The sequence below is a fragment of the Haplochromis burtoni genome, unplaced genomic scaffold (assembly GCF_018398535.1).
Source record: "Haplochromis burtoni strain Fernald_Lab_line unplaced genomic scaffold, NCSU_Asbu1 Contig_86, whole genome shotgun sequence".
In the NCBI taxonomy this organism is placed as follows: domain Eukaryota; kingdom Metazoa; phylum Chordata; class Actinopteri; order Cichliformes; family Cichlidae; genus Haplochromis; species Haplochromis burtoni.
The window spans coordinates 944012-957107 of record NW_024582447.1 but is presented as its reverse complement, the minus strand read 5'-3'; the positions used below and the strand labels follow the sequence as shown (position 1 = coordinate 957107).

At 39.1% G+C, this 13096-nt stretch overlaps 1 protein-coding gene across 2 annotated transcripts; it reads left to right on the top strand.

Moving 5' to 3' along the window:
- Positions 1-1778: 1778 nt before the first annotated feature.
- On the top strand, positions 1779-13057 carry LOC102309096 (non-compact myelin associated protein). Of its 2 annotated transcripts, none has more exons than XM_005925679.3 (4): positions 1779-2109; positions 10732-10838; positions 11256-11340; positions 11899-13057. In XM_005925679.3, exons 2-4 carry the CDS (start codon positions 10745-10747, stop codon positions 12176-12178), a joined length of 459 nt encoding a protein of 152 aa, XP_005925741.1. In that variant the 5' UTR covers positions 1779-2109; positions 10732-10744; the 3' UTR covers positions 12179-13057. The 2 variants fall into 2 exon arrangements, with proteins under 2 accessions (XP_005925741.1, XP_042078390.1); XM_042222456.1 differs by having other exon boundaries at positions 1782-2474.
- Positions 13058-13096: the final 39 nt, after the last annotated feature.

Here is a 13096-nt window from a genome sequence, read left to right as displayed (position 1 = left end):
CCAAATCTTTCTGGTTCCCTTTTAATTAATAAGTTAGTTAATAAGCACATAGAGTGAGGTTTAAGGTAAAGTGGCTTCTTACTTCCCTGTCATTCCAAGTAGGAAAAAAGACACAAGGAAATAAATCAAATTCCTACAGTGTAGTAGACAGGTAAAGAGTTGGGACCGTTAGCTGTTAGCTGATGTTTTTAAAAGTTATGAACCTTTTTGTGTAAAACAGTCAAACAGGAACTAGAAAGAGACATATTTCTCCCACATTATGTTCTCTCCATTGGCCCCATGTTTAATCCAGAATGTATTTAAAATACTTCTTCTCATAGAGGACCCAACACAGTCCTGGCTTACTTGTGGTTCCCGGAGTTGAAGAATGGTAGGCAGAGCCTTTAGCTATCAGGCGCCTTTCCTGTGGAAACACCACCTAATATTAAGATGAAACTTGAAGCTTTCCTATTTAATAAACCTAATAGATAGGGCTGGATCAAGTGGCTCTATTGCTATAGACTTTTTGTGCTGTTTCACATAGTGTGTGTTTCTCTATTCTGTTTTTTTCCTCTTCTCTCTCCTTCACACCCTCAATCATTGACTGCAGACAGCTGCACCACGCTGTCTGGTCTATTGTCTGGTCTCTTCCTCTTATAAGAGAGTTCTTTCTTCCCATTGTCACCAAATGCTTGTTCACAAGTCAAGTAATTAATGTTGGGGTTTCTCTCTAATTTTATAGGGACTTTACTTTGCAATATAAAGCAGCTTGAGGTGACGTGCTGTAAAGGGATGCTATATAAATTGACCTAAAATAAACTGAGGGAACCTCCACACTCGGTGAAATTCAAAGGTTTTAGCACGCAAGGTGTTTGGATCATTCATACTGGACTGGAACCAACACAATGCCAACACAATTCCAATTAAAAAGATGTATTCTTCTCTATGAAATCTGACCTGCATCTTTTATACTGTATGTACCGGTGTTCCAGCACAGCGAAACACAGCGACACCAGCTCCGTTCATGTATCTAGGTTGCCGACTGTTCTTTCAGCCCATTGGTTGAACCGGGACAATGTGTAGCTCCTCAAATGAAGTTTACTTACACTTCCTCACAAAAGAATAGCTTCCAACTTGCTTTATTGTCATAGGAACCTCGTGGTCCCTGGGGGTAACATGAGGCTGGATCCTGAAGTGTTCTTGGCACAGGTTTGGGACAAGTCTAACCAAGCTGTTAAATTATTGCTTGTACAAATGTTTCCCTTGTTTCCAGCTGTTTGAATGGATCTTACAGTCCAACAATAGAAGGCTGGTACACACACACCCAATACCCTTTGAACAGGCACATTGTCAATTTTTAACTACATACATGAAATGTGTTTGACCAGAGATGAATGCGTATCTGATAAAACTGAAACGACAAACTTTGCCAATACTCACACGAGTACACACGAGTAGGGCCATTTGTTCTGTAAAGGAGAGGAAGTGACAGTTTCAAATGACCTACCAGTTAAGACATAAATCTTAACTGGAGGAATAGAAATGTGTCCACTATATGCTGGCTATGTGGACAAAGTGTCCCGAGACACCCACTGGAGACTGATTTTGAGAAGCGGTGGTCATGGGGAGAGCTGGCAGCTTTGGAGAGGATTCTTGCTTTTTGATCAGCAGCTCCAGCACGCCTAAGGGACGGGCGGAGGGACCTGAAAAACCAGTTGCCTGACATTATTACTTTCAGCGAGAAGCAACGTGGAGCCTCCTCCTCCTCCACACTCTCCTCCCCTTCTTCACATAAACACTGTGATTCACAGAGAAACCACACACACACACACACTCTCTCTCTCACACACACTCACAGATATCCGTGATTGTTTCTGAACTCTCACGCTCTCTCAGTACATCTGACCTGTATGCTTGTACCTGTGCCGCCACCACTTTAGCTACATTTGGGATTTATTCTCCCCTCCAGGAGTTGCTCACCCGCCTCTTCGACTCCCTGGTGTCTCCCTCCCCAGGCCTGCTGCGATTCTGGACTATGCCCCCCTCAGTCAGCTGAGGGAGGGGGCTCTTGCACTGCTCAGGCTCCCATCCAGAGAAGGCTTGGGCTGAAATCAAAGAGAAGGTGATCGGGTAGGTCACACTAACCGCTGCGTTTTCTTGGCAGATAATTTTTTTTGTTTTGATGTAAACTCAAAGAGTAAGAACTCCCTTTCCTGTTGACTGTTTACTGTTCTGTAGCGGGGGATCTCTCAGACATAACGAGAACATAGGTGATTCTCAGGTGAGGGGACAAAAAAACAGCTCACATACCAAAGATCTCTCATGTATAGAAATCTGCTTTTAGTGCTAAAGAAGTGGACAAGTTTGAATTGGAATTTAAAAAAAGAGTCATTTTGACCTCTCATTAGTATCAGGCTGCATATCACCTATTGATAAGTGACTGTTTGATGGAGCAGCTGCCCTTATCTTCCCATCAGCTTGCACTATAATTGCAGGTAAATGTGATCGCACATTGTGTAGTCCTGCTGTACCGATTCACATGATGACGGTTTATTGATTTAAGATTTGTCATCTTCACACATTAAGCTTCTTCTAAGTGTTTAATGCCTGTGTAAATCTACCCAGCTAAAACAGATATTCAAGTTTTAATCACGTTGAAACATTGCTCGAAATGTTTCCTGTTATTCAAGTTATTCAATGTGATGTGGTTTGATTTTATTTTGCCTTCTGTGATTTTCTTTGTTTAATTAGAAGATTGTGATCCCAAGATTGAAGTATAAAAGAGGTTAAAATGAAATTAAAATGACATATTCACAAATGAACTCTGTGGCTCAGTAGGCTAACTTCAATTGTATGGACTTTCTTGTGTTGTCACATTTAACTTTGATAACATTGTCTTATAATGTGCTTTGTTAATACAGCATTAGCAAGTCACACCGCACGTACCAGCAAAGCAACACTGTGACAGAAAATGAACTTATATAGAAATCTATTACAGACCAATTAGAAACGATGGGATTTTCATCATGGCAATGATGGATTAATTCTATGTCGTGTATCCAGTTAGAAGGAAAAGTGTGCTATACAGCGCTAAACTCTATTCTGAGCAGCAGCATCTTAGTCATTTAGGAAAATTATTCATCCTATTATTAGATCGTAATATTTCTGAGGAATCTTGAATGAGAAATCAGCACTTCATCTCAGACAGTTTGTGTAGGTTTGTCTCCTGATAATAACTCTGACTGACAGATTTTAATTAGAAAATGTGTTCCTAATTAGTGTAAATACTCCCAGTGAATGTGTGAATGATGCTTTAACACTCCTTCAAGTGATTGGCTATTTTTTGCAGCTTTCACATTTGTAAACAAGCAAAAACAACAACAAAAAAGAGACACTGAGTTCAGCATTCAGTCTGTGCAACTTACAATCCATATTTGGGTATTTCATTGGGCTTAAATGCTTTTTTTTTTTAAGTTCACACTTGAGAAATGGCTTGTTAATCCCCTCACACACTTCATTTGTCATGCTTTTCATGGCTGTGTAGAATACTCTTCACGCTAAGGAGCTGTTGTGCAAACTTATCGTAGACTCATTGCTGAAGGATTTATTGCCTCTATCTGAAACCAGTTTAGTGTGATTCTCACTACAAATACCAAATTATCTGAGCTTGTTTGGAATTTGGCTTTCAAATTTATCCACACATGGATCTACATTTTTATCGTCTTTGGGGTCTGTCCAATGACTTAACAAGTGTCCTGCAGTTATCTCCGGCATTCACACCTTTACTTTCATGGTACGATCACTTCAGCTTTACATGAATAACAGCAACTGTTCTCTGTTGCAAATTTCTGTGCTCACTGACTGGGCTCAATAAAAGTCACAGTAAAATCCCTATTTGGTGTGACATCTGAATAACCAAAGATATGAGAGGTTTACATCAGATCAGAGATGATCCAGGCGAGCTCTCTGCTGTGACTTTAGGCCACATGTCCGCTTTTCTAAGGAAACAATCGGGGCCATCTATGTCTTGTTAGCTTGCTTCAAAGTGACTGCTCAAATATTGACTCCGACAGCCGTTTGAAGATTGTACTTTGAATGTACTTGTGAACATGGGTCGTGCGGGAGACTGCGTTGTTTTTAACGTCTGGGTGAGCATCTGCAGAGGTGGAACGAGTCAACAGCTTTGTCTGTTCATTCCCTCATAAAAAAATAATATTAAAAAAAAGGAAACTAAATTGTTCCCGTTCTGCAACGAGTCCACTTTCTGGACAGACCAATAACCGGCTTGTTTACTCAGGGTGGAAGAAAGGATATTGAATTTGCAGTGTTAGTGAATAGCTGCAGTTTGTGGAACAGCAAACAAACTCTTATTACAGAACGGAGAAGATTGACCGACGAGGACACGGATGCTGACGTCAGAATCAGTCGTCTGTTGAGATTTAGTTTCAGATTCCTTTACTTTTAAGAAACCAGAGTAAAAAAAGATGAGAGGGTCTCTTGCTACTTATGTCCTATGTCTTTTAAAAGATTATCCTGCTTGTCTATATTAACTGTAATATAGTTTCCCTGTGGGGGGAAAAACAGATTTTCCACGCTCTGGGGTTTGCAATAAACATAAAACGAGTTAACGTGGATAAGTGAATTAAGTATTTAGAGCTCAGCCAATATAGTATATAGATTGGCAATATCACAGCTACTACTGACAAATATGTTGTTCATTGTGTCCCGATGCAGGAACATGATGAAGGAAAACATACTTGGGCTGCTTTAGAAACAGTGTTATCACATATTTTACATCATAGCTGAGCAGGCAGAAATGTATTACTGAAAAGTCAATAAACAATGGCTGCATCATTTTTACTTTTCAGTATTACATCATAAAAATGAAATGCTGAAAACTGACACTTATAAAAACATATAAAGTATATTGACAATGGTGCAACAGATCATAAACTTTATGCATTCGGTTGGATCTTGGGTTTAAATCTGTGAAGTTGAAGTGTTTTTTTTCCTCCATCCTGCAGAATCCTGGCCAAGCCACCGGCCTTTACTGCCACTCGTGTTTGAATTAGCTTGACTGATTTCCCCTCTGTTATCTTGACAATAAAGGATGTATGTTTATGGCTTATGGCATTTCCAATATGTGGCTAACTTGATCAGCTGATTACACTGTTTGGTTTGTACACCAGGAATGTGGTAGCCAGTGACCAAGCTATGAAAGGACCGGTGTTGCTTTAAAATGTTTACTGTAAATAAAAAACGATCCGGGTTCAAGCCAAAAATCCATCTGCTGGCACCTGTTATATGTTATTTAACTAACCCTGAAGAGAGCATATTCTCTAAGATTTACAATCAAAATCAAGCCAGAAAAGAGATATTATACACATAAAAATACACTTGGACAATTAAATGAGGTCATTATCTTTTATCACAAGCGTTCAATCATGGTAAATGGCTTAGGATAACATATCTTTTGCAATTTGTTCTACTCAGGGAAACGGCGCCATGATTCATTTGCCATCAAACTCGAGTTTTGTCTTCTGGGCAGTTCAGCCGAAGTAAAGGAGTGGGTATAGGATGACGATGTCTGCACGTGAATTAGTCAAGGTGTGTTAACATTAGGTGTTTTTCCTTGGCTGAGGGCTCTCCCAACCTCTGCCACATAGCACCCATCCTAAATCTAAACTGCAGCTCCTGTGATGTATTACTTACGTCCGTCAACACACCTATTCCGTGAGAGGCGTCACACCCACTGGCTACTGAATCACAAGCATGTGCAGTTATGTAAAGAGATGCCTCTGTACCATGAAAACGCCAAGTAAAGAGGGTGGTTAAGGAGTGAAACGTTTAGTTTAAAATTACAGTACAGCTATTGGGGAGCTGTCCCAGGGTGTAACCTATGACAGCTGCTTTGGGCTCCAGTCTCAAAACAGCCTTTGACTGGATAAGGAGTTACGAAAATGGACAGATTATGTTTCAACTGTACAAAAGATGACATTAAGTCTCCATCCTGGGACAATAAATGTGATCTATCTTTGCTTAATCCGATCACCTCTTTTTGATAAAAGCTGGTACACATCCTGCTGCGCTGGTGAAGCCATTTTTTTCGACAGCACATTTTTGATTGCCTCTGCAGACAAGGCAGCTTTGTAGCACAACAAATACCCGTAGCTCTACATTTGAACCTTAAAGAAAGAGCTTGTTCTTTCTCTCATGGTAACTTATTCTATAATCACCAAAGACTCAGCTATGATAAAGGCACTTTTAACAAATTGATTTAATTAGTACACCTAGCTTCTTCCCATTTAAGCCAGTTAACCATATTAAATTTTTTTTTTTCCAGTAAATGAATCCAGACCTGTTATTCCGTCACGTTCTGTTAATTTGCTGTAAATAACTAATGGCAAAGAACTAATGAAGACATAATAAAGGATTAGAAGCTAAAAATACAGCACAAGTACTTTAAAGAAAAGAACTGTAATTGTGTTATTTGCCACCATCAGGAAAATGTACACTATTCTTTTTACACAGTGGGCCAATAAATGAACAAATACAGTAATAATACTTCAAAGGAAGATATAGTTTAAAACTAACCGTTGAAAATACAGTACTGTAAAGAAAAATACTATAGCTATCAATAAGGTACTTTTTAAACACACACATTCATTTGAACTTTTTGCCTATAGGAACAAAAATGACTCAACTGGTTACATAACCACGTCATCCCCATAGTGTATTCCCTACTGTTTCCAAAGCAATGGTGTAACTGACCTTACACATCAGACGATTAGTTAGCCACTTATCAGAAGCTGTCAACACAGCAAACAGCTGACATGATGTTTGCCATTATTAATCTCTTTGCCTAATAGTATGTCAACACCTGGAGAGTCATTTATGCAATATTTGCCCGGTGGATAAGACGTAAAGTACACACACACACGTATCGAGTACAAGTTTCGTTACTCTATTCTCAGAGTGTGACTACAGTTCTGATTTTGTTTTATTGCAGTGAAAACAATAAAATCACAGTTTAAGCCCTGACCAATTTTTGGTATTTGTGACTTTAAGTGTCTGTGCATTCGTGTCCTTGAGGTTTCGCATACACTATATGGTCTGTAAAAAGACCATGTGCAATGCTTCCAGGATGTGCACAGTGGCTTGTAGGTGAAATGTAAACTCAAGCATGATGTTTAAGACTGAGCACAAAAGACTGCACTTATCCATACACTTCATGGGGGAAACAATAATCTAAAATCTCATCATCTCTGTAAAGTAGGTAAAAGAATGAATCAGAAATGACATGTCCAGTGTATACGCAGTGCTGGGGTGATATTTTCCGTACTTTACTGTGACTATAATTGATATGATATGTGTCAGGATGTGTGCGTGGGATGATCTTCTGTGTGCCAAGATTTTCAGCTTTTTATAGCTGATGCAAATTTTTATCCGCTTGTGCCACCTGCTCTGATTGTGCCGCTGTGCTGGCAAACACGCTCCTGTTAAAGAAATCTAAATAGTTCTGTGATTTCAGCCTGGTAATTTTAAGATTAGTTAATGAGTGGTGGAAGTGATTAGGTCAAAAAATGTCAACTCATTATAAGATACAAAACCACACACACACAAACACAAATAAATGCTATCGTAATGTCGGCACATTAAATCTTCCACTTAATCACCGCCTCATTGAGTCACGCTTGGATGACTCACTGAGCTCACTGTGTATCCTTTGGTTTACGTTGCACTGCGTGAAAAGAGGATGAGGAAGTCCAGTGATGACGCCAGCGTGCTACAAGTGGAAACAAAAGTAGAAGTGATATTTAGAGGATGTCTTTATGGAAATCTATATGGAAATCCATTTTATGGAAGTTAAAAAGTTTGTTCGTGTCAAGTTTGCTTTGGTTGCGAGATGGTGTCGCTGTCCTTATCAGTGTCAGGGGAGAGATCAGTGACAGGGACAGCCCTGACCTACAGCTGTGATCTGATTGTTTCCTGGAGTTTCTGGGATCCTCCCACTTGACAGAGGATCTCTTCGTGACGTGCATGCAAAAAAGTAGATTAGATTGCGATCACAGTGTTCTGAGTACAATAACGAAATCACACAGGAGCCCTGATTGTCGACTTGCAGTAAAATAATATCTGAGGGTGACTCTAGGAGTCATGGCTGAGAGATCGCTAATCTATACCTTTTCATTTCTAGAACCTCGTTTGTAGGAATAAACGAATTAAATTTTAGCATCAGGAACTTCATTTTGATAAAACAGTTTGCACATAGTGGGGGTTTGACCATTACATAAGCATTAATTTTGGTAATTACCAATACTGTTACTTTAGCCAATATTTGGCATTGTGTGGTGAGCTAATAAGTTTGTTAAGCACTGTAACTTGAAGACTTTAGTAAGCACTATTATACTTATATGTTGTAAAAGAGAATGTGTTTTTTCAGTTAAAAATTTGTTCATGTTTATTTTGAATCTGACTACGGGAACTTTGAGTTTTGAAAACGTTAGGAATGGGGCAGGATTACCACCACGTTTAACAGCTGAAACTAGAAAAGCAAATGCTGTGCTTGGAACGTAAAATGTTTCCCCATTCTTGCTTTATCTAAAATGTTACCTGCTTATAAGTACAGAGCCTCCATTGTGGTAATTTTGATTTATTATATGCCAAGTGTTTATGTAAGCTGACAGGTCTAGATTGCAGACAGTTCATCTTAGCGCCCGCGCTCTTTTACCACAATGCCATGCTGCTTTATGTATGCGGAAAATGTGAAAAATGGATTTGTCCTGCTGAAATAAGAAAAGAAGTGTCATCTATCTGATTGGCAGGTTATGTTGCTCTTAAAAGTAGATCTCATTTAGCATTACTGGTGTCTTCACAGATGTTGACTAATGTCACCTTATCACCATGAAAGCATCCGGCTTCTGTAACAGTCCTTGTTTTCTTTAGTGCCAAGGATGTGATTCCTCACACCACAACATAGTTTTCCACCTCACTTCAGTCCATTTTAAGTGAGGTCTAAGTCATTAAAGATAACCCTAACCCAACATTTTGGAGAAGGGAAAGACTGATTTTTATGGAAATACTGAAAATGGATTTTGATGTGTGTCAGTTGGGAAGATTATTTTCTTTGTTCCCTGATTGATGAGAGAAGGGAATGATGAAAAAATAGTTGAATATATTAAAAAAGCTAACGGGAAAAATTGAAAAATTGAAGGGAAAGGTCAAAGTCAGGGAATGGGATAATTAATCATTATCCTCTAATTAATATAACTGAGGATAGGAAAGGAAAAGGGAGCGAAGGAGGACAAAATTTAGTAAAAGGGAATTAATAGGAAGTAAGGGAAGATTCAATTTTTGGAAATGGAGGAAAAGACACAAGAAGAGGAGGGGAAGGTTAGGCTTCAGGAAATGAAGGAAATGAAGAAGGGGTAATGCTGAGGTTAGTCCAGTGGAAGGAGGAAGAAAAGATGAAAAGGTGGGATTTAGGGTTTAAGAAAAAAGAAAACAACATAAAAAGGAGTGGAAAGAGGATAAAGGGAAAGGGGGGAGGGAAGGCTGATATGAATGAACAGAATCATTTATAGAATATAGTTAGGAGGAAAGGAAGGAGAGGGCGCAGAGGTTTGGGATTTTGGTTGAAGTCATCTCTAATGATGACTTAGGCCTCAGAGGATTAGTGCAGTGTCACCTGAGATACCACAATCTTGGCCATTCTCTGCTGGTTTTTGTCCTTGTTTCTCTGGATGTTCTGAATCTTGTAATTATATTATCTACTGAAGATGATGATTTGCACTTTTGCGTTGGTAAACATTCCTAAAATGTGAAATGGCGGACCGCTGCCCACATTTGCTCCCCTTGTGCTTAAAAAAGTCAAAATGTTACAAAATGTGATAACGTAAGGAGGTGTTTATGCAAAGGAGGTGCAGGGTATATGAAATAAATAAATGTTAAGTACCCCAAAACGAGAACTGTAGGGCAGGAATACAGGAACGCAGTACTGGGTCATATTTGTGCTCTGTTTTTTCAGCTTTGTTCTGACTGCCTGATGAATATACATCCCTGAAACAACAAAGGCTCTGGCAGACATGACAAAGCCTGGCATTACCAGCCAGTCAATCAGAAGCATGAGAACCCAACAATCACATCCTGTCAGTCAGTTTAATATCATTTGTTTGTGTGAGAAATCTCGTCAGAGACGAGTAATGTGGCTGGCAACATATTTTCTGCTTTGACTGCTTCAGTAGACTGTGTCGTGAAATACATCAAAGATTTTAAAAACGGAAAAAAAGGTGTGTATTTTGCTCTCTTATCTTCCCCTTACCCCCAGATCTGGTTCTGCCAGAGGTTTCATCCAGTTATAAGGGAGTTTTTCTTTCCCAGTTTCGCCAGGTGCTTACTCATAGCCTTCAATAGGGGACGGCTGTTGTGAATATATATAAATAAAACTGAACAGAAAAGCTTTATGATTGCTAGAATCTTCTGGTACCACAAATCTTGATATTCACTCGTACTTTTTATTGTACTGTTCTGGTGAGGTTTGCCATTCTTGTGGATGCCATAAAACATTCAGTCATTACCAACTTTCCCTCCATCTGCTATTTTTATTCCCCATCTGTTCTTCTACATTCCTCTTATTTTCTAGATGTGTTATAAATCTATTGCAGAAACGGTTTAAACCTTATAATATTTCTCTCGAATGAATGTAGTGCTGTTTCAGTCTGTGGCTGACGTGATACTTTTTGTTTTTGGCAGGTTATTCCTGAAGATGCAAGCTTCAACCGTCTCACCAGTGACCAACACTACCGTAACTTCGAACACAACCGCTATCACCAAGTCCAAAGAACAAATACTCATTCAAAGTAAGAACATCATCTGTGTGTGAGCTCCAAACTGCAGCGTCGTCTTGAACCAGACATCAGTGAAACACATCCTTGTCAGCAAGGTTTTGTTTTTTTGTAGACACCATGATAGTGCTTTGAGTTAGATAAGAAATAATCAGAAGAGCCAGTCCTCAGAAATAAAAACCCACTGCATCATAAAGTCTAATCTGCACATTTCTTATGGGCTTGGCAGACAAGTATTTGGTAGAAAATATTTACCGTCGTCTGTTTACCTTTTAGTGATATGGTTGCTAGGTCACAAGTCATTATTTCTGGAGGACACACAAAATAAGTTGCACCATCACAAGAAGGCGGAATGTGTATAAGACGGCGTAGCTTATAAACCAACTGTCAGAGAGTTCATTGCTCATCTTTCCTCTCTTCTGTGTCTCTCAGGTTCTGGCGCTATGATTGCTGTCATTGTCATTGGCATTATTATCATTCTCGCCATTTTACTCATCATCCTGAAGACGTACAACAGGTGAGACGACATTCCTCGGACACAAGGCGATTCCTGCATACCGAATGTTTCAAGCTGTAAAGCAATGTTGCTATTTCTGTTCACTTCGTGGAAGACTAGAGAGCTGCTTCAGCTTTTCATCTTGCTTTTTTTTTATCACGTTCCGTTTGAGAGATACCATAATACCATCTTCTGTATCAGATTCTTATTTATTCTCTGCCTGTGGTTCCCTGACATTTTGACGAGGGACTTTTTCCCTATAAAGTGGCACAACCTGACGTACAGGTCACATCTATCTATATATCTGATTTGCAACCGGTAGCTAGAACCACACAGGGGCATTCCCTTCTTAGATTGTTTAACTTCAATAAAGACACATGAGAGGGACTTATGACCCTTTGACAATCTAATATATGTAATGTAAATGAGATTTTTATTTTATTCATATAGCTACTACAGTAAAAAGACAAAAGCCAAGTAAAAAACTGCTATTATTATGGAATTATTACAGGAATCACAAATTTAAAAGAAAAATCTATAAATTTGTCTTCCCAATGTCTTTGTTTGTTTTTTGTTCAGGCGGACACGTGAATCCAGACTCCTGGGAACCAGTAGAAGTTCAAAACCTCGTCCGAAGATGTCCCAATCTACAGTTCAAAGCAACTTTCCGCTGACGCCCGTGGGAATCAGCTCTGTGTCAGGGAGCATCACCAACTCAAACCCAGCCTCAGAGAGCAGCTTCCGGCTGCCCAGAGCAGAGCTCACCAGTGCGGAGGGGAATCAAGTTGAGCAGTTCAGCACCAACAGCGGGTCCACCGTGGTCACCATACATGAAAATCCATCAATAGAAAACACATAGCACCAAGACTGCGGTTTAGTCTCAAAACAGACACTGACTGATGTGTTGTTACATATTGTGCTGACTGAATGCTGTGGAAACTCAATCTGTGACCTTGTCACTGTTAAATCTCCAACAACTGGGCCACTGGTAGAGACTACAAGGATATCATGAGGTCTTTTGGGTGTACAATTCAAAGATGATCAAAGCAGCACTGGAAAGAGACACAAGGGAAATGAAGGATCTGAATACGGAAATTTCCTTTTGAAGAACTTTGGCTAAACTCAGTGTTCAGAGAATAGTCATTGCTGTTTGTGCTCTTTGCTGATGTTGCATTACTGCTAATGAAGTAACTAAGTAATGTGTAGTGTGGAAAGCTATGGGCCTATGGCTGGATAATGCTGGTCCGGTGATGCAAATTTATGTTTTCAAGAGGTTTTTGAGTAAACGTAGAATTCATCTAATTGAAGGCATGGAAAATGATAACTCTTTTTGTAGTTGTGTAATGACACCCTTTATGACTGAGAAAATGTGTTAATGTTCCAGATTTATTTTGAGCTCTATTAACTTTACATCATTCTGTACTTGTGAGCAGTCACACATTCACTCGGATTATTTTGTGTTTTTAAAAATCTCAAAAATATCATTACGTCCTTTTTTCTTTCTTTCTTTCTTTCTTTCTTTCTTTCTTTCTTTCTTTCTTTCTTTCTTTCTTTCTTTCTTACCACGCAGAATGAAGAGACCTATGTGAAACAGCTTGTCAGCCTTGCTTCCTGATGTGAATCATTTTTAATTTGACATTAAAGTATTTTGCACTTTATTCTCTTTGGTCCATGTATTTGTATTGTTTGTAGATGTTCACTAAATGAAATGAAGTGAAAATAAAAACTAATATTTGTAGTAGTGGATTGTCTGTTTATTACAATGAAGTAATTAGCA